The 20478-nt window shown below is 40.4% G+C and overlaps 1 protein-coding gene across 3 annotated transcripts in view; it reads left to right on the top strand.

The window, feature by feature from the left end:
• Positions 1-2031: 2031 nt before the first annotated feature.
• LOC106599262 (pre-B-cell leukemia transcription factor 1) overlaps positions 2032-20478 on the top strand; it is a 69046-nt gene continuing 50599 nt past the window's right edge. For 2 of the 3 annotated variants that reach the window (XM_014190401.3, XM_014190402.3), the window contains exons 1-2: positions 2032-2702; positions 3691-3764. In XM_014190401.3, coding sequence (XP_014045876.1) covers positions 2518-2702; positions 3691-3764 — 259 coding nt within the window. In that variant the 5' untranslated portion in view covers positions 2032-2517. The remainder of the gene's footprint in view (positions 2703-3690; positions 3765-20478) is intronic. The other variant, XM_014190403.3, reaches the window with a different exon arrangement.

Genomic DNA, 20478 nt, shown 5'->3' on the forward strand with positions numbered 1-20478 from the left:
CATTATTGGTTAGGGGCTTGTAGGTAAGCATTTCACTGTAAGGTACCTGTTGTATTCAGCGCATGTGACTAATAACATTTGATTTGATTTGATTTTGACTGGCTGAGAAATTCTGCCTGCCTCTCTCATCCCGACTCCCAACCCCTACAAGTTCATTACTATTGGACAGTTGGAGATCGAATTTGAATATTGAAACAATGTTGCAAATGTCGAAGAGACAGACAGCAAGGTTTATACAAATCTCTGCTGTTGAAAACTAAATGTTAGTCTAAAAGAAATGTGAGATAATGTCTAGATGCTTTTTATAGTGAAGATCAAGTTTATAACTTCCCTGCCTCTGCTGATGAGACAGTGGATTCTGGAGTCAGATGGAACAGAGTAAATAGGCATTTAATGTCATAGATTTAGCCGGTGGTAACTAGTGGAATAGACACCGGCTGGAATGCGCTTTTAACCAATCAGCATTCAGGATTAGACCCACCCGTTGTATAAATTTGAGTGGAACCTGTGAGTGACTGAGTGACATACGTGGTTCACCATTATGGGATCAAATTCCATTTCAATTGAAAGGCTATTACGCACAATATTACACAATAGATTTATACAACACTATTACTCCACCTCAAGGCTCTTTAGGAAGAGATTACAAAGGTACGCTATGTTCATATGGCAGAAATCCATCCCAGTTTTGTTCACATAAAGGGGCATATGTGTAAAGAGAGGGCAAACTCCTGAGTGTAGTGTCAGGGTGCAAGGTTAGAGCATGAGTCTAAACTGGGTGTGTGGTCCTGCAGTATAGAGACCAGCACCACACACACACACACACACACACACACACACACACACACACACACACACACACACACACACACACACACACACACACACACACATACACATACACATACACATACACACACATCACTTCCCCCTGCCCCCTGGGACAATTACTGCCTCACCTTCTATTCAGGACTTAATGAGAAAACGGACTGATCGATTTAACTCCAGCCATAACACGAGAGGAGGCCAGCACGGTGATAGCATAGATCAATTGTGCTGCTGTGAGGTATCCAAGACATCTAAAACACCAGCAACCTGTGTTAAAACAAATACTGTTTCCAAGATTATAACCACGTTCTTTCAGTAGTCTTTATAACATGGTAATAACATCATAACAGCTCAGTCTATATCTATATAGACTTAAATAAATAGATTTGTAGCGAATATCTGTAGACAACTGATCAACGTTAAAGACAAAGGTCTCTCAACGCAATGTTTTACAGACTAATACCTAAAACAGCTAGGCCGTGATTGACCAATAAACATTCAAGTGGGTGTGGTCTGGCACATAAATGCATAGAAAGCAGTCAAAGATATTTGTATTGTAACAACATTTGGTACACATGTTGCAAATACTGTCAAGACTTAACATATACAAGAACATTCATATCGACCTAACAGTGGCGCTATAATGGGAACATGTTCATATCTCTCGATCTGTTTGACTCAGAGTGATGAAATTTGGTACACATGCTCAGGGATATGAGTCTAGCTAACCCACATGATATCTCAGACTCCACTTGCCCGAATTTGACAAAACGTGGGTGAATGATATGTGGTGCCATAGAGATCTGTTGTTTACAAAATTGCACTGATTGGCCCATGGGGGGCGCTGTATAATTTGTGGAGGAAGACATATTTACAGTTGTCTTGTTTTAATAAGCAATAGCCAGGTTAATCTGTACTGAAAGAAGACAATTCATTTATTTCAGCCTGTTCCTTGTGACATCACGTACAGAGCTTTGGTGCCAAGCCCAATTATTTATTACATATTCAGTCTCTATCCATCATTGTATTGCCACCACGTCCAGACCACTGAGCTGTTAAAGAAGGTCCAGACCCAGTGTTAACGCTCACATTTTATGTTTATTGCCGCTTCCCGAAAAAGATGATTGACTTTTCTTGAGGAGACGGAGGTGGGACTTATGCCCCCTTCTTCTCCAATCGTGGCTCGGGGGGCGGAGGCTTTTATTCCATACTCTGGTTGTGTGTCAGTTGCTACAGACATAAGCGAAACAATAACAATTGGTGTTACTTTCACTAACCCTCTGAGAGAGTGACTGTTACGTGTTCCGTCCATCAAGCTTTTAAGGAAATTGGGAAAGGCATTTAAACGTGCTCCGTGCACGTCAGTTTTGACACGATTTGAAACCCTTTAAAGTTGAATCTACTTTTTTCTACAGTAGCTGTGCAGGAGTGGCCAGAGCCTAAAGCAGCTATTCATATCAGATTTCAACCAAACCAGCTGGGCGAGAGAGAGCGGAGAGAGCGAGCGTTTGTCATTATCTTTCCCTTTCCGATCCAGGAAAGCTTACCAGGGAGAGAGAAAATAGAGAGAGAGAGGGTGAGAGAGGAGGAGAGAGAGAGGGATCCAAAGGAATTTCTAAGGATATTTCTTCTGTTGCCGTGAAAAAAAGTGTTGGTCAGTTGGGGGCGAGGCGAAGAGCGCGGTCAAGGATGGACGAGCAGCCTCGGTTGATGCACTCCCACGCCGTGGGAATGGCCCGACACCCCGGCTTGGCGCAAAATATGCAGGATGGCACAGGAGGGACGGACGGAGATGGAAGAAAGCAGGACATTGGAGACATATTACAGCAAATAATGACAATCACAGACCAAAGCCTGGACGAAGCGCAGGCCAGGTACGGTGGCATAGAAAATTATATTATTTTCAAAGTAATACCAAAATAGCATATTTATGAATTAAGAAATAACTACTGTAGGCCTACATTGTAATAATGTGATGTGCATTCATGCTATCCAACGAAAACAATTACGCCCACCCGAACTCAACAACTGCTCGTAGGGGATAAAGTGCATAACGTTAATCTACCTTCAGCCAACCAGTTTTTATTTTGTGAAAGTTAACTTTTAAATTAACAGTGTCATCAAAAATGTAAAAAAAAATGTATGACGATATTAAACTACTGCAACTACAACTGAGCGGGGTGCATCCTCTTCCCAATGTCCAATCGCCTTGTATCTTGTTCCATATGAGATTACACAGTAATTCCCCGCTGTGTTACATGTTGGGGATGCATTCCTTTTGAATACTTTGTTTCTTTTTAGCCAACGGCAGTAAAGGTTATCACAGCACGGGTGCTGCGCCTCGAAATTGAGCCAACGATCACATCTATTCGTGTTCCTGTGCAAGAATAGATTATATAGGATAGATTGGATCATATTCATTATTGACATCCCACCGTGATGTAAAACTGAAACGACCCGTGCTATTCATGTTAATTAGTCTTAGCGGTTATAGATCAAGTGTAGTGGGACGACAAGTGTTCCAAGTGTGGTTTGTTGAGACAATGGAGACACTATAAAAGTACATTTTACACCAAAGTGTTTTCTCTATTAAAGAATAGGACTATGCTATACATTAGGTCTTTAGTTTAGACCACTGTGATTGAAGGGTTGTTCAAGACTAAATTCAGAATAATATGCATTGTTAATATCAATAGCAAGGATGAGCTTTATTCTTCCTTATCAAATTGACAGTGATCAAACAAGTCTCCTCATTTTAGATATGATACGATTCCACGCAGAACACTTTTGCAACTATTACTATTTCCTCATCTTATTGAATTTGGTTGTAAAGTTGTGTGTGTTTCCCCTTTTTTTATATAGGAAACATGCACTGAACTGTCACAGGATGAAACCGGCTCTCTTCAACGTCTTGTGTGATATAAAAGAGAAAACAGGTAAGGTGAAATTCTACCACATTGAAAGAATGACTTGTATCAATCTTTTTTTCTCAAACCTTTTTTCTTATGTGGCATTTTTATGACGTTATTATGGCCAAAACGACTTATAGCCCACATTATTATTTATAACAATCACATTTTGAACATTCTAATATTTATATTATATTTCTAAACATACTGTATGTGTTCAGGAGGTTAACCCATATTCTTAACAATATGGTTCTACAATGTAACGTGGTGCTTTTTGGCATCCTACTCTATCTACGTGTATTACCACACAACCAAACAACCTTATGTGTGTCAGTCAGTGAGCCAAAAGCAGACACACACATTCAGAACAGACAGCAGAGAAGAAAGGTCTTTACTGTACGACCAAGGTGGTGTCACTGAGACATGTATTAGGGCTGTAGTAATTCACTTCCTTCTGTGTCATCATATTTTTTCCTTGCCAAGTGTGATGCTGTTTGTTTGTGACACGCTGTGAGTGTTTCTACATGCTGATGCTGGCCAGAGGGATTTTCTCTGTTTGGGTTTGAAGCGAGGGTCAAAGTCATGTATAAGAATCTGTGAAATATAGGCACTTAACACAATATTAAAAAGAAGAAGCACTTGTCTCTGTTTATAAAAGAAAGTATGTGAATATTCTTGGAAAAAGTCCAAGTTCTAGCCTACTAAAGAGATATGTAGAAAATGGAAGTCAAACCGCAATCTAATACATATCTCTGAAGACATATCTCAGAACATGCCTTTTAACGGGATACTCTTTTGAAATTGTTAGAGGATGTTATCACTCACTCTGACTTTAAAGTGGAACAATGTTTCCAGCGACTATCATGACTGTCTGTAGCCAGCCAAAGAAATAAGAAAACAAATGGATTCAGTGACGGAGGCCGTGTTATCGTCTTCCTAATTTGCCTCTAAAGGTTAATTTACCAACATTTCATTACTGTGAGTCAGACTCTGGTACAGTGCTTCAAAAAAAAAAGACTGGTTATTAGCAGCAAACCCTGTGTGGTTTTCATTTTAGAAAAAAGGAGGGAGAAAAAATGAAGTCCAGTTTGTGAGAAGCCAGTGAGATTTGGCCCCGGCCCCCTTCCTTCTCAGAGGAGTATGCTTAGAGTAGGGAGAGAGTTATGCCTGGTTTTTTTCCAACTGCCTGGCGTCGTTCTGGGTTCAACCAGAGTTCGTTTCCAAAATGAAGAAGAACAAAGTGACTTGGACCTTTTCATGCCCCCCCCCCCCCCCCCGCTTCTCTTCTCTTCCCACCGTTCCTGGCAGGAACATAGGGTATTCTGACTATAATGGCTCTCTTTGCCTGATACTCTCTCCGTCTTAATTTAGAGGTAAAAAATGCTGTTGAAGGTAACGTTTCAACATAGATTTGCATTGTTGTTTTTGTAGGTTTCTCCTCCTATCTCTTGAGTGGATTTAGTTCTGCTAATGTTTTGGCCTCTATCCAGTATTAGCTTCCTTTGACAGGGTTTCAGTTGGGTGGGCTGAATTCAATGTACTTGGCCCCTCAAGATAAAAGCACCATGGGGGAATCCCTTTTGAAGAGTTTACTGGTTCGCACACGCAAACTCACACATGCACGCAAGCACACAATGTCCATTGAGGTGTTGTTGTTACTCAAGCGCTGCATGCCTTGTGTTGCTGGGGGAAGTCATACTAAATTCTCGGTATTCTGTTGTTGTTACATTTTATCCGGATGCTTTGTCACGTTATAGTCATCAAGTCCAAGCTATGAGCTGTGCTTCACTCTATAAATGTAGATGTGTTATCAGCATCAGCATGTGGCAAATGTATTTTAGTGCAAGAAATAAAATGTTATTGGTCGAGAACCCAGTTTAGCAGATGTTATCGCGGGTGCAGCGAAATGCTTGTGTTACAAGCTCCTGACAGTGCAGTAAAATGTCAGACATGTACACAAATAATAAATAATCAAAAAACTAGAAACAAGAAATCAAGAATGTCAGGATGAATCCAACACTGTGTTAGTAATCCAAATGCAATCTTTGCACGTACACCAAAAATATATACTAAGAATGATATGTACAGCCGTAGATATATTACAGTGAGCTATGTCAAGAATCCTGTATATAAATACGCAGTGTGTATAAACAGTGTAAAAAAAGATATATTCGAATGAGCTATGTGAGAATACAGTATATCAATGCAGAGTGTAAAAAACGGTATAAAAGAAACGGGAAGTGTCCAGTGTTTAATGTCTCTAATATACAGGGCCTTCAGAAACTTTTCATACCCCTTGACTTATTTCACATTTCGTTGTGTTACAGCCTGAAATCCAAAGTAATTATTTTCTCACCCATCTACACACAATACCCCATAATGACAAAGTGAAAATCGGTATTTAGAATTTTTTGCAAATGTGTTGAAAATTAAATACAGAAATATCTAATTTACATAAGTATTCACACCTCTGACTCAATACATGTTAGAATCACCTTTGGCAGCGATTACAGCTGTGAGTCTTTCGGGGTAAGTCTCTAAGAGCTTTGCACACCTGGATTGTACAATATTTCCACATTATTCAAGTTCTGTCAAGTTGGTCGTTGATCATTGCTAGACAGCCATTTTCAAGTCTTGCCATAGATTTTAAAGCCGATTTAAGTCAATAATGTAACTAGGCCACTCAGGAAAATCCAATGTCACCTGGTAAGCAACTCCAGTGTATATTTGGCCATGTGTTTTAGGTTATTGTCCTGCTGAAAGGTGAGTTTGTCTCCCAGATTGAACCAGGTTTTCTTCTAGGATTTTGCCTGTGCTTAGCTCTATTCTGTTTCTTTTTATCCCCAAAAAACTCCCTAGTCATTGCAGATGACAAGCATACTCATAACATGATGCAGCCCCCACCATGCTTGAAAATATGAAGAATAGTACTCAGTAATGTGTTGTGTTGGATTTGCCCCAACATAACACTTTGTATTAAGGACATAAAGTTAATTTCTTTGCGAAATCTTTTGCATTTTTACTTTTGTGCCTTATTTAATTTTTTATTCTGTATAGGCTTCCTTCTTTTCACTCTGTCAATTAGGTTAGTTATTGTGGAGTAACTACAATACCACAGCCATTAAACTCTGTAACTGTTTTAAAGTCACCATTAGCCTCATGGTGAAATCCCTGAGCGGTTTCCGGCAACTGAGTTAGGAAGGACATATCTTTGTAGTGACTGGGTGTATTGATACACCATCCAAAGTGTAATTATTAACTTCACCATGCTCAAAGGGATTTTCAATGTCTGCTTTTTTATTTTTACCCATTTACCAACATGGTTGGGTAGGTTACTTTTTAAATGTAATCTGTACAGTTACTGGTTACCTGTCCAAAATTGTAATCAGTAACGTAACTTTTTGATAACCCAAACTCAGTAACGTAATCTGATTACATTCAGTTACTTTTAGATTACTTTCCCCTTAAGAGACATGAGAAGAAGAAAAAAAAAATGTTACCAATTGAACATCTATTGCAGGATAAATCAATGATAAAGTTTACATAGCTGGCCATATATGGATGTTACATCTTACTTTATGGGTTGGTTATGTAGGCTTCTTCTAACCAATTGCTTTGTACTACATATAACAATACAATTTAATTATATCTTTACATTAAAAACCAAATTCTATCAGAATTCCAGTCATTCCAATAAATGTTATACCCCTTGATCTTCAAGAATAGGACTTGGAAATATGGAAGTATAGATTATCCATATTGTTTAACCTGAGCATGACCCCAAAATCGAAGGACTTATTAGCCAGCCCTACTCTGTTGTTCATGATTTTGTTGTCATGGAGGACTGATTGGGCTCATTTATTCAAGTTGAAAAATAAATGTTGCGCTCATGGAACGGCATGCTTTGAGCACTACTGAAAAGTGCTATTTACATGTGAACAATGAATTCCATATGCTGCATTTACTATAGGCCTATTGTTTACCTTTTAGTTAGTGTCACTTTGATATCTTGATAATATTCAGCTGTTTAAAGGGCAAATCCACAAATGAAACAATAACAACACGGTCGCCCCACCTCTGTTTTGATAAAAAGCTGAGGGGTGGGCCTGGAGAAATGTAACCACTCAGATTAATAATATTCAGAGCTATGGATGCAAGGACTGACCATCCATGATATCAAAATGATTGTTTTTACCATGTTATGAGGCTATACAGTGGTTGATTACATTTACAATGTTTACAAACATTGGAGAAAAACAAGCTTATATATTGGGTTCTCATGGAGTGTGACAGTTGAACTAAACTCATGAGGCATTTCTAAGTTATATTCTTCAAGAATCAATGGATATGTATACAGTTGAAGTCAGAAGTTTACATACACCTTAGCCAAATACATTTAAACTTAGTTTTTCACAATTCCTGACATTTAATCCTAGTAAAAATGCCCTGTCTTCGGTCAGTTAGGATCACCACTTTATTTTAAGAATGTGAAATGTCAGAATAATCGTAGAGAGAATGATTAATTTCAGCTTTTATTTCTTTCATCACATTCCCAGTGGGTCAGAAGTTTACAAACACTCAATTAGTATTTGGTAGCATTGCCTTTAAATTGTTTAACTTGGGTCAAACGTTTTGGGTAGCCTTCCACAAGCTTCCCATAATAGGTTGGGTGAATTTTGGCCCATTCCTCCTGACAGAGCTGGTGTAACTGAATCAGGTTTGTAGGCCTCCTTGCTCGCACATACTTTTTCAGTTCTACCCACACATTTTCTATTGGATTGAGGTCAGGGCTTTTTGATGGCCACAACTTTGTTGCCCTTAAGCCATTTTGCCATTTTGCTTGGGGTCATTGTCCATTTGGAAGACCAATTTGTGACCAAGCTTTAACTTCCTGACTGATGTCTTGAGATGTTGCTTCAATATATCCACATAATTTTCCTCTCTCATGATGCCATCTATTTTGTGAAGTGCACCAGTCCCTCTTGCAGAAAAGCACCCCCACAACATGATGCTGCCACCCCCGTGCTTCACGGTTGGGATGGTGTTCTTTGGCTTGCAAGCCTCCCCCTTTTTCCTCCAAACATAATGATGGTCATTATGGCCAAACAGTTCTATTTTTGTTTCATCAGACCAGAGGACATTTCTCCAAAAAGTAGGATCTTTGTCCCCATGTGTTTTGGAGCAGTGGCTTCTTCCTTGCTGAGCGGCCTTTCAGGTTATGTCGATATAGGACTCATTTTACTGTGGTTATAGATACTTTTGTACCAGTGTCCTCCAGCATCTTCACAAGGTCCTTTGCTGTTGTTCTGGGATTGATTCGCACCAAAATACGTTCATCTCTAGGAGACAGAATGTGTCTCCTTCCTGAGCGGCATGACGGCTGAGTGGTCCCATGGTGTTTATACTTGCGTACTATTGTTTGTACAGATGAATGTGGTACCTTCAGGCGGTTGAATCAGACTTGTGGAGGTCTACAATTTTTTCTGAGGTCTTGGCTGATTTCTTTGATTTTTCCATGATGTCAAGCAAAGAGGCACTGAGTTTGAAGGTAGGCCTTGAAATACATCCACAGGTACACCTCCAATTGACTCAAATGATGTCATTTAGCCTATCAGAAGCTTCTAAAGCCATGACATAATTTTCTGGAATTTTCCAAGTTGTTTAAAGGCACAGTCAACTTAGTGTATGTAAACTTCTGACCTACTGGAATTGTGATACAATGAATTATAAGTGAAATAATCTGTCTGTAAACAATTGTTAGAAAAATTACTTGTGTCATGCACGAAGTAGATGTCCTAACCGACTTGCCAAAACTATAGTTTGTTAACAAGAAATTTGTGGAGTTGTTGAAAAACAAGTTTTAATGACTCCAACCTAAGTGTATGTCAACTTCTGACTTCAACTGTATATATAATTTAGATGTCCAAAAATGGATGTAGCATCTACAGATTGCCCCTTTAAGTTTATCGAAAGTGTGCGAGTTTGAGCACATGTCCATTAGACCTATGGATTTTTTTTTTATCAGCATGAATTAGATTGAGCAATAACAGCCCCACTTCCATAGGCTGGGATCCACACTATGTAGCTGTTGCAAGAACGCATTTTTCACTGGTTTCAAAAACAATGATTGATAGGCAGCTTAAACTTCTTGAATTCAACCATTATTGGGTTCAAATACACATTTAGATTTGTGAACAATTATCCACAACAACCACAATCCGTAAGGCGCAAATAGCTAAATGAGAGAGCAGCAGTGTGATTCACATCAATGCGCTATGTTGATATCAAGAATAAGTGATATCCATATCGCCGTAGACTACACCACTGCTGTCATCCCTACCTCCAAGCGTTTATTCAAGTTGGATAATCTTTGAATTCCGATAGCAGTCGCATCATTGGAAGACATAACTTGGACTGTAGCCTACAAAAGCCTATTCCTGCTCTTTTCCCACAATCCATCAAACACATTGTGTTTGTCATCATAGTGGTCTCTGATTTGTGGTCAGACTCGCTCTGGTGGAACAAACTTAAACTTGCGCCTTTTTTCAATGCTGATTTGAATGTTATTGAGAAAACAGAGAAGTGTCAATAATGTTTTTTCCGCAAACTTCCTGTAACGGCCGTCGTCGCAATGAGACCAGGGTGCAGCGGAGGATGTTTAATCATAAAGGATTTTAATAAACGAATGAACACTACAAACAAAACACGAAAAGAAACGACAGCCAAACAGTCCTGTCAGGATTAACACAAACCTAGACAGAAAATAATCACCCACAAACCCCAAAGGAAAAACAGGCTGCCTATGTATGACTCTCAATCAGCAACAACGAACTACAGCTGTTCCTGATTGAGAGCCACACACGGCCAAACCAAAGAAACAAACCAACATAGAAAAATAAATATAGAACGCCCACCCATGTAACACCCTGGCCTAACCAAAATAGAGAACAAAAAAACCCTCTCTATGGCCAGGGCATTACACATCCTTTCTGAATATAAAAGTAATCCTCAAAGTAATCATCTAGTTTTTCAAAAGTATCTGTAATCTGATTACAATATTTTTGCTGGTAACATAACGGATTACAGTTACCGGTTTTATCCGTTACTCCCCAACCATGTTTACCAATAGGTGCCAATCTTTGCGAGGCATTGGAAATCTTCCCTGGTCTTTGTGGTTGAATCTGTGTTTGAAATTCAATGCTAGTCTGAAGGACCTTACAGATAATTGTATGTGTGGGGTACATAGATGAGGTAGTCATTCAAAAATCATGTTAAACACTATTATTGCACACAGATTGAGTCCATGCAACTTATTATGTGACTTGTTAAGCACATTTTTACTCTCTTTTACTTATTTAGGCTTATTTAGGCTTCAGTTTTTCATTTTTAATTAATTTGTTAAACTTTCTAAAAACACAAAAATATGAATTTAATCCATTTTCAATTCTGGCTGTAGCACAACAAAATGTGGAAAAAGTTAAGGGGTGTGAATACTTTCTGAATGCACTCAACATGGGACAGCAGCGTTGTGTGTGTGTGTGTGTGTGTGTGTGTGTGTGTGTGTGTGTGTGTGTGTGTGTGTGTGTGTGTGTGTGTGTGTGTGTGTGTGTGTGTGTGTGTGTGTGTGTGTGTGTGTGTGTGTGTGTGTGTGTGTGTGTGTGTGTGAGTACAGAAGTCTGTGTGTGTGTGAGCTTGTGTGAGGGAGTATTTTTGTCTCTTACTACAGGAGATGGTGCGATGGCTGTTCAACAGTATGATAGCCTAGAGATAGAAACTGTTTTTCAATCTTTCGGTCCTGGCTTTGATGCACCTGTACCGTCTCTGTCTGCTAGATGATAGCAGAGCGAACAGACCGTGACTCGGGTGGCTGAGGTCCTTGATGATGTTCTTGGCCTTCCTTTGACACTGTGTGCTGTAAATGTGCTGGAGGGCAGGCAGCGTGCCCTCTGTGATGCGTTGGGTTGACCGCACAACTGTCTGGAGAGCCATTTGGTTGAGGGCGGTGCAATTGCCTTATCAGGCAGGGATGCAGCCCGACAAAATGCTCTCAATGGTGCATCTGTAAAAGTTTGTGAGGGTCTTAGGGGCCATGCCGAATTTCTTCAGCCATATGAGGTTGTAGAGGCGCTGTTGCGCCTTCTTCACCACAGTGTCTGTGTGGTGGGACCATTTCAGGTCCTTAGTGATGTGCATACCAAGGAACTTGAGGCTTTTAACCCCTCCCACTTCTGTCTCCTGTAGTCCACAATTGGCTCCTTTGTTTTTTTACATTGAGGGAGAGGTTATTTTCCTAGCATCAATCCACCAGGGTCCTCACCTCCTCCCTGTAGGCTGTCTCGTCGTTGTTGGTAATCAGGCCTACTACTGTCATGTCGTCAGGGAACTTGGTGATTGAGTTGGAGCCGTGCGTAACCACGCAGTCGTGGGTGAACAGGGGATACAGGAGGGGGCTAAGAACACACCCCTGGTTGAGGAGCAGTGTGGCGGAGGTGCTGTTGCCTACCCTCACCACCTGGGGTTGGCCCATCAGGAAGTCCAGGACCCAGTTGCACAAGGAGGGGTTCAGACCCAGGGCCCTGAGCTTAGGGATGGGCTTGGAGGGCACTATGGTGTTGAAAGCAGAGCTGTATTTGGTGAACAGCTTTCTTAAATAGCTATTCCTCTTATCCAGGTGAGATAGGGCAGTGTAACAGTGATTGCGTTGGTCGTGGATCTGTTTGGGCGGTATACAAATTGTAGTTTGGATGAGATTTATAGAACACAAAGACCTAAAATCACATGGTATCATACCATTCCTTCTGTCTTTTTCTCTATGTATCTAGTTGCTGTTCATCTTGTGGGCATAGATCATTTCCCCCCTGTGAAGAGCAGACAGAAGCCCAGAAATCCACTGCAGCAACAGCAAAAAATTACTCAAACCTTCACCATGACATTTACAGCCAAATGTGCTGAGAGCAGAGTGTGCAAACAGTGAACAAGCCCGTAATTTGTCAGGTCTTTTTTATATTATTTTATAAAGACTCAGCCTCTCCACAGTTTTACATTGTTGCAGCCAGAGTCTCTGGAGGATTGTAAAGGAGAGACTATTAAATCGGCAGGCAGCCTGGTTTATGCGACTGTTGTGTCCCCTTCTGTGACAGCACTAAGAGGTCATAGATATGGCACTGTAGGTTGACTTTCCTTTTCTAGATCTGATTTAATGTTTAAAGGCAAAGTTATGTTTTTAAAGGTAAAATCACCTGGGTATACTGTAGTGTGTGTGTGTGTGTGTGTGTGTGTGTGTGTGTGTGTGTGTGTGTGTGTGTGTGTGTGTGTGTGTGTGTGTGTGTGTGTGTGTGTTTGCATGTGAAAGCGAGAGTGGTGTGTGTGTGTTTGCATGTGAAAGAGCGTGTGTGTGTGTGTGTGTGTGTGTGTGTGTGTGTGTGTGTGTGTGTGTGTGTGTGTGTGTGTGTGTGTGTGTGTGTGTGTGTGTGTGTGTGTGTTTGCATGTGAAAGAGCGTGAGTGTGTGTGTGTTTGCATGTGAAAGAGCGTGAGTGTGTGTGTGTGTGTGTGTGTGTGTGTGTTTGCATGTGAAAGAGCGTGAGTGTGTGTGTTTGCATGTGAAAGAGCGTGTGTGTGTGTGTGTTTGCATGTGAAAGAGCGTGTGTGTGTGTGTGTGTGTGTGTGTGTGTGTGTGTGTGTGTGTGTGTGTGTGTGTGTGTGTGTGTGTGTGTGTGTGTGTGTGTGTGTGTGTGGAACCATTACAGATAGTGGAGCTGGCACGTACAGGTTGACAGAGCAAGAAAAGCCAGACACCAAGTCAACGTTTCTAGGTGTCAGATTACAGGCCAGAGCTCTCTCTCTCTCTCTCTCTCTCTCTCTCTCTGTCTGTCTCTCTCTCTCTCTGTCTGTCTCTCTCTCGCTCTCTTATAAAAACACTTTCAAACTCTCTCTCTTTCTCTCTCTCTCTCTTACAAAAACACTTTCAATCTCTCTCTCTCTTTCTCTCACTGTTCACCAGGCCAGTGTATGTCGACAGCCGCTCATTACTCCAGACTCAGGTCAAATGGATAGCTCCTGCATGTCAAATATGATCAGATGTTGACTATATTATACCACTGGTAGTTGTCAGACCTAAGGACCTGGTGAACTCAGTGACCCATGTCACCAAGCTACTCATTTTCACATACTAGATAATAGAAATGCTGTGCTTTCGATGTTGAGCATATTTGCAGCATTGCAGATTGTACCTGTGATCGAAGTTGAAGTCTGGTGTGGTTCTTATATACTGTAGCACACATCTGGAGAACACTGCTGTCCTTTCATTAGACTAGAATAGAGCAAACCTGCACATATTTTCTTTGACCAAATTTGCTTTGATGGCTATGTATTTACTAGTTAATGATTTAGTGGTGGACTTTGAGTAAATTTTGTGATAATAGAATGTCAGATAACTATTCAGTTGGTTTTATAGCCCAGTAAGCTAGTATTGTGTATTGTGAATGATGGTCTGCTTGTTTTATCCATGGAGAGAGACTGGACTGGACACTAGTGTTGTTGCTGCTGCTGTTTTTCAGTATTTAATTGACATGGCTGTCCATGATGAGTTCAGAGGTTAGTTTTCAGTCTTTTTGTTACTCCTCACTCATCTCCGCTGACAGATGGAGTCATTTGTCTGCAATGTGCCGTGTTCTGTCCTGAAACTAATGACTATGTCCTTGGTTTCCCCACCGTGTTAGCAGGCAGACAGTATATCTGGCCTGGCCTGGCCTGTTGGTGTTAGCAGGCAGACAGTATATCTGGCCTGGCCTGTTGGTGTTAGCAGGCAGACAGTATATCTGTCCCCGGCCTGGCCTGTTGGTGTTAGCAGGCAGACAGTATATCTGGCCTGGTCGGTTGGAAGTGCAGAAGCAGCATTTTATTCTAGCCGGGATTTTAGTTTCCATAGAAATACGAGTGACCACGACTCTCTCTTCTTTCATAAATAAAAACGTTTCCCAAACGTCTTTGAAGTTTCTCAATTGATTAGTAGTTTTAACAAACCTCATGACACTGCTTCCTAGAAACGTAAATGGTCGATAATTGGCCACGCTGATTCTCCTGACAAAAGACGTTAACTTTCATAAAATGTTCTACAGAAATAGCCTAGACCCCTTTACTGGTGGGAAAATAAATACAATGTCTTTCCCATCTGGGTCCTGAAGAAGATTCTCTTCCTATCTACATTGTAGCACTTTGACAGTGCAAACAGACAGACACACTTCAGAATCACTTCAGTTGTTCAGAACCGACAAGACATGTCCAGTGTTTCTCCTGCTCCCTGTTTTCCCATCATATGAACCCACACTTGCAATTAGGACAGCTTCTAAATTATGCAAATGGTGAGTGTGGTAATTGAGACATGCTAATCATGTTTAAAGAGGCTAATTACACCCTGTATATCTGAGGTGGGAGTTGTTAATTTGCTATGATAACAGGTCTGGCTGTTGGAATGGTCATATGGTGGAATAGTGCGCGTGTTCGTGTGCGTGTGTGCGTGCGTGCGTGCATTGGTTCTCCAAATGTCCCCACAAGCATAGTAAAACAAGGAAAAGTCTCCCTCTTGGGGACATTTCACACATCCCCATGAGAGAAATGTCCCTATGAGAGTGTTAGGTTTAAGATTAGGGTTAGAATTTGAATTAGGAGTTAGGGTTAGGCTTAGAGTTAGAGTTAGGGGTTAGGGTTAGGCTTAGAGTTAGAGTTAGGGGTTAGGGAACATATACTTTTGAATGGAAATTATGCTGAACAAAAAATATAAACGCAACATGAAAGTTATGGTCCCATGTTTCGTGTGCTGAAATAAAAGATCACAGACATTTTTCATTAGCACAAAAAGCTGATTTCTCTTAAATGTTGTGAACAAATTTCTTTACAACCCTATTAGTGAGCTTTTCTCTTTGCCAAGATAATCCATCCACCTGACAGGTGTGGCATATCAAGAAGCTGATTAAACAGCATGATCATTACACAGGTGCACCTTGTGCTGGGGAAAATATAAGGCCACTCTAAAATGTGCAGTTTTGTCAAACAACACAATGCCACAGATGTCTCAAGTTTTGAGGGAGCGCGCAATTGGCATGCTGACTGCAGGAATGTCCACCAGAGCTGTTGCCAGAGAATTTCATGTTAATTTCTCTACCATAAGCCGCCTCCAATGTCGTTTAAGACATTTACGTCCAACCGCCCTCACAACCGCAGACCACGTGTAACCACGCCAGCCCAGGACCTCCACATCCGGTTTCTTCACCTGCGGGATCGTCTGAGACCAGCCACCCAGAAACTGAGGAGCATTTCTGTCTGTAATAAAGCCCTTTTGTGTGGCAAAAACATATTCTGATTGGCTGGGCCTAGCTACCCAATGGGTAGGCCTATGCCGTGTATGTGTGGGTGTGTGTGTGTGTGTGTGTGTGTGTGTGTGTGTGTGTGTGTGTGTGTGTGTGTGTGTGTGTGTGTGTGTGTGTGTGTGTGTGTGTGTGTGTGTGTGTGTGTGTGTGTGTGTGTGTGTGTGTGTGTGTGTGTGTGTGTGTGTGTGTGTGTGTGTGTGTGTGTGGGAGGTAGTGTGTACTGTTCCTCCTCTGGGTCATCAACCAGTACGAGTAATTTCCCTTTGGGAGGAATATTTTTCAGTATCAATTCCTCAGGTGAATGTAAGTGTGCATAAATCACCTTGATATTGGGAGTATTTCATAAAGCTAAAGGTGAAGTGGTTCCGATTGATCTTGCCTCTTGAAATACTCCATTATCTCTGCATCTATGTAGCCTACTGTTCAGAATAATTGTTTTTGCCCGTGCTAGAGACACCTATATTGGTCCAATAGGACATTACTAATAAAGATCCAGTCCACTAATAAAATAAATGTATTATATATTTACGTGTATATATACATTTCTTCTTTTTTTTTATAAATTCTGATTTTTTTCAGGGGGTGCTGCAGCACCCTCTGCACCCCTACTTCCTGCGGCTATAGGGAGAGAGAGCGCGCGAGAGACCGAGATTTCATTGCACTTATTCAACAAAAAGTATGAATGTATTGTATTTCTATTTACAGTCTATGTTTACTGCACTCCTCTCAATTTGGTTATCTGATACAGCAGTATCGTATCGGCCATTCTGCAAATGCGGCTTTTATAAAAGGCTTTGTTCTTACTTGTCTGACATATATCATATTCAGATCCATTACGGTAAGAATGCCTTCCCACTTATCTGACACTAAATTGCTTTATAGAGGAAATTTGTTCCACAGCGCAGTGGAGTTTTCTGTTTTATCTGATGTTTGTTTCTAGTGCAGTTTTCAGTCCTAGAAAACAATAACAACATAATTGCAGTGGAGAGCCTCCTCAACTATTGCTCTTTTTTGGGAGCAATGTGTAGTGGTTTTCTTACAGTAGATGTAGTGTTTGTTCCTTCAAGCTGTCTGAAAATTCCATCTGCTTTATTTCTCTATGAAAAGAGGTTCAAATCACACTCAGTTTCTGCGATAACATGGAGTTAATATGTGGAATGAAAATGTCATTGGTAGTAGGTGTAGTGTCACAACACAGTAACTAATAGTGGTGAGCGATTAGTGCTTTTTGAGGTCAGTTTGATTTCGGTTTGATTATAAAAAAAATAATCAAGTTTTCGATTTTGTTTTCGATTCTTTTTGGGGGACATTAAATGCATTATGTGGGTTGAATGCTGTAACAACAAGAATAAAACAATGAATTAAAGTCCCATGATGGTAGTAATTGCCCATTACTGCTTATATCTTATTAACAATCATTTATTCACATTTCTTTACTTTAATAAAATATTTCAGTTGACGTTTATTTGATAACTTTATTATTTCATTCCAAGTCATCGTCTCATCTCTATAGAGCTGCTGTCTGACAAAACCACTATTTTAGTAGTTCTTCAAAGTAAATAAGGCATACTTTTATGACTGCTGAATACCAGCTATCACTCAATTAGATTATATATTTTCAGGTTAGAGATACCTCACGAAGCAGCTGCTCTCTATCCCTCCGATTGGTGATTCATTCTGTCCATTCTCTCAGTCTCTGTGTCTGCACCGATGAGACAAGTAGGCGCACAGTGAATTATGCTCTTTGTAGTTAATTACCAGGTTTTCTGCTCTAAACTATGTAGAATATTAGCCTGTTGGAAACTACAACTCCCTACTACATCGCACAGTTCGGGCTTGATCTGATTTAACTCTAGAGAAACTGCACATTGCGCTCACAGAAAAAAACAGAACGAAATGGAATTCAAATAATTGGTCAGGAAATTAGTTGTTGAGGCTGAATGAGGGTTCTTATTCACAGCTGTGGAACAAGTCAGTTTTTAGGATTTGTTTCTGTAGTTTGTAGGCTACTAAAATGTAGTAATATAGGCCTCTGTACTGTACCACCATGCATTTCAACCTGAAATGTTACTTATCCATTCAGATTTTTCTTCAATATCTTGGTTGGTTGCCATTTAAACACCCTGGGACTTGATATCGTTTAATTCAAGGGTCTTGGATCACGTTTCTCTCGCGCCCCGCTGCTCACATTTGATGAGTGCGTCAGCCAGCAGCATGCTGTATAAAGAAACCCCCTCGGCTGCGGTGAACAGTCAAACATGAAATGGCGAGAGGCCCTTCCCTGCCCAACTTAGTAAAAATGACACAAATTAATACACGCTACTTAAACCAGACCAAGATTAATGGTTGCCTTTCGCTGCGATTTAGGAGCACTGTCAGTCGCTGCTCACTGCCCAGACGGAATCAACACCAATCGATGTTGCTGCTCCCTCTCCAGCTCTACTCTCACTGGAGCTGGTTAGGATGGTAACAGGACTGCAGTAAATGTGCGTAAAAACACACAAATGCACACACAGACATACATATATATATACACACACACACACACACAAATCCCAGTGCACATAACATGAAATAGCTATACTATGAAGAAGGGATGTAAAGGTGTTAAATCAATGTTTGTGTCTGCGTATGTATCATATTTTTCTTATGTACTGTAGTGCGGTGTTCGCCACAGATGAAAGCTAGGCAGTGTATTCTATACTATTAATCAGTTGCTACATATCAGATGGAGAAGAGCAGTGATTGGAGGTTTCAATTAGTGATATTAATGCTTTGGTGTAGTGACTCATGCAGTGCAGATAGCACCAGTCATTTCCATCAGGACAGGGGGGTTAGATGGGTGTGCATATGTCTCCCTCATCGCAGAGTAGTTTTCCATTTAAATGCTGTCAGGTGTTCACACATTCACACGTACACGTGCACGTGCCATGCACACACACACACATCAAATCCAAAAATCAAATCAAATGTTATTTGCCACATGCACCGAATTCAACAGACCTTACAGTGAAATGCTTACTTGCAAGACCTTAAACCGTTTTAAGAAAGTATTTACTTTCTGAAGTAAACAATAAATATATCAAAATGCAAATGAAAAAAATAAGAAAATAGAAAAAAAGGAATAATTAAAGAACAACAATAAAATAATAGTAGTGAGGGGGGTATCGGTACAGAGTCAATGTGCAGGGGCACAGGTTAGTCGAGGTAATTGAGGTAATATGTACATGTAGGTAGAGGTAAAGGTAAAGTGACTAAGCATAGATTATAAACAGAGAGTAGCAGCAGCGTAAAAGAGGGGTCTGGGTAGCCCTTTGATTAGCTGTTCAGGAGTCTTATGGCTTGGGGGTAGAAGCTGTTGAGAAGCCTTTTGGACCTAGACTTGGCGCTCCGGTACCGCTTGCCGTTTGGTAGTAGAAGGAACAGTCTATGACTAGGGTGGCTGGAGTCTTTGGCAATTTTTAGGGCCTACACATACGAACACATACGAAGACGCGCACACATACACACACAAACTTACACACAGAGATACATGCACACACACCGGTGGAGACTCCTCAGAGGAGGAAAGGGAGTACCATCCTTCTCAGTGAATTTTATACGTTTTTATATATACAACTATACTAAATATATTAATGTCGCAAAATAACTGACTAAAACATACTTTTTTGTAATGATGGTCTACAGTAGTTTCAACAGCACTCTCTCGGTTAGCATCATGGTGCAGTGATATAAAGTACTTAAGTAAAAACACTTTAAAGTACTATTTAAGTACTTTTTACTTTTAATCCACTACATTCCTAAAGAATATTATGTACGTTATACTCCAAGCATTTTCCCTGACACCCAAAAGTACTCGTTACATTTTGAATGCTTAGCAGGACAGGAAAATGGTCCAATTCACACACTTGTCAAGAGACCATCCCTGGTCATCTACTGCCTCTGATCTGGAGGCCTCACTAAACACATGCTTCATTTGTAAATTATGTCTGAGTGTTGGAGTGTGCCCCTGGCTATCTGAAAAAAAGAAAAGAAAATGGTGCCGTCTGGTTTGCTTAATATAAGGAATTTGAAATGATTTATACTTGTACTTTTACTTTTGATACTTAAGTATATTTAAAACCAAATACTTTTAGACTTTTACTCAAATAGTGTTTTACTGGGTGATTTTCACTTTTACTTGAGTCATTTTCTATTAAGGAATCTTTACTTTTACTCAATTATGACAATTGGGTACTTTTCCCAGCTAGCTAATTTAGCCCACTCAAACACCCGGCTCAAACAGAGAGGAATGCTATTTATGTTAGCTAGCTGGCTATGGCTATCCAACACTGGAACTCTTCCAAGTCAAGGTAAGCTTTCGGTTTTATTTATT

The sequence above is a fragment of the Salmo salar genome, chromosome 03 (genome assembly GCF_965601325.2).
Source record: "Salmo salar chromosome 03, fSalSal1, whole genome shotgun sequence".
NCBI lineage: Eukaryota > Metazoa > Chordata > Actinopteri > Salmoniformes > Salmonidae > Salmo > Salmo salar.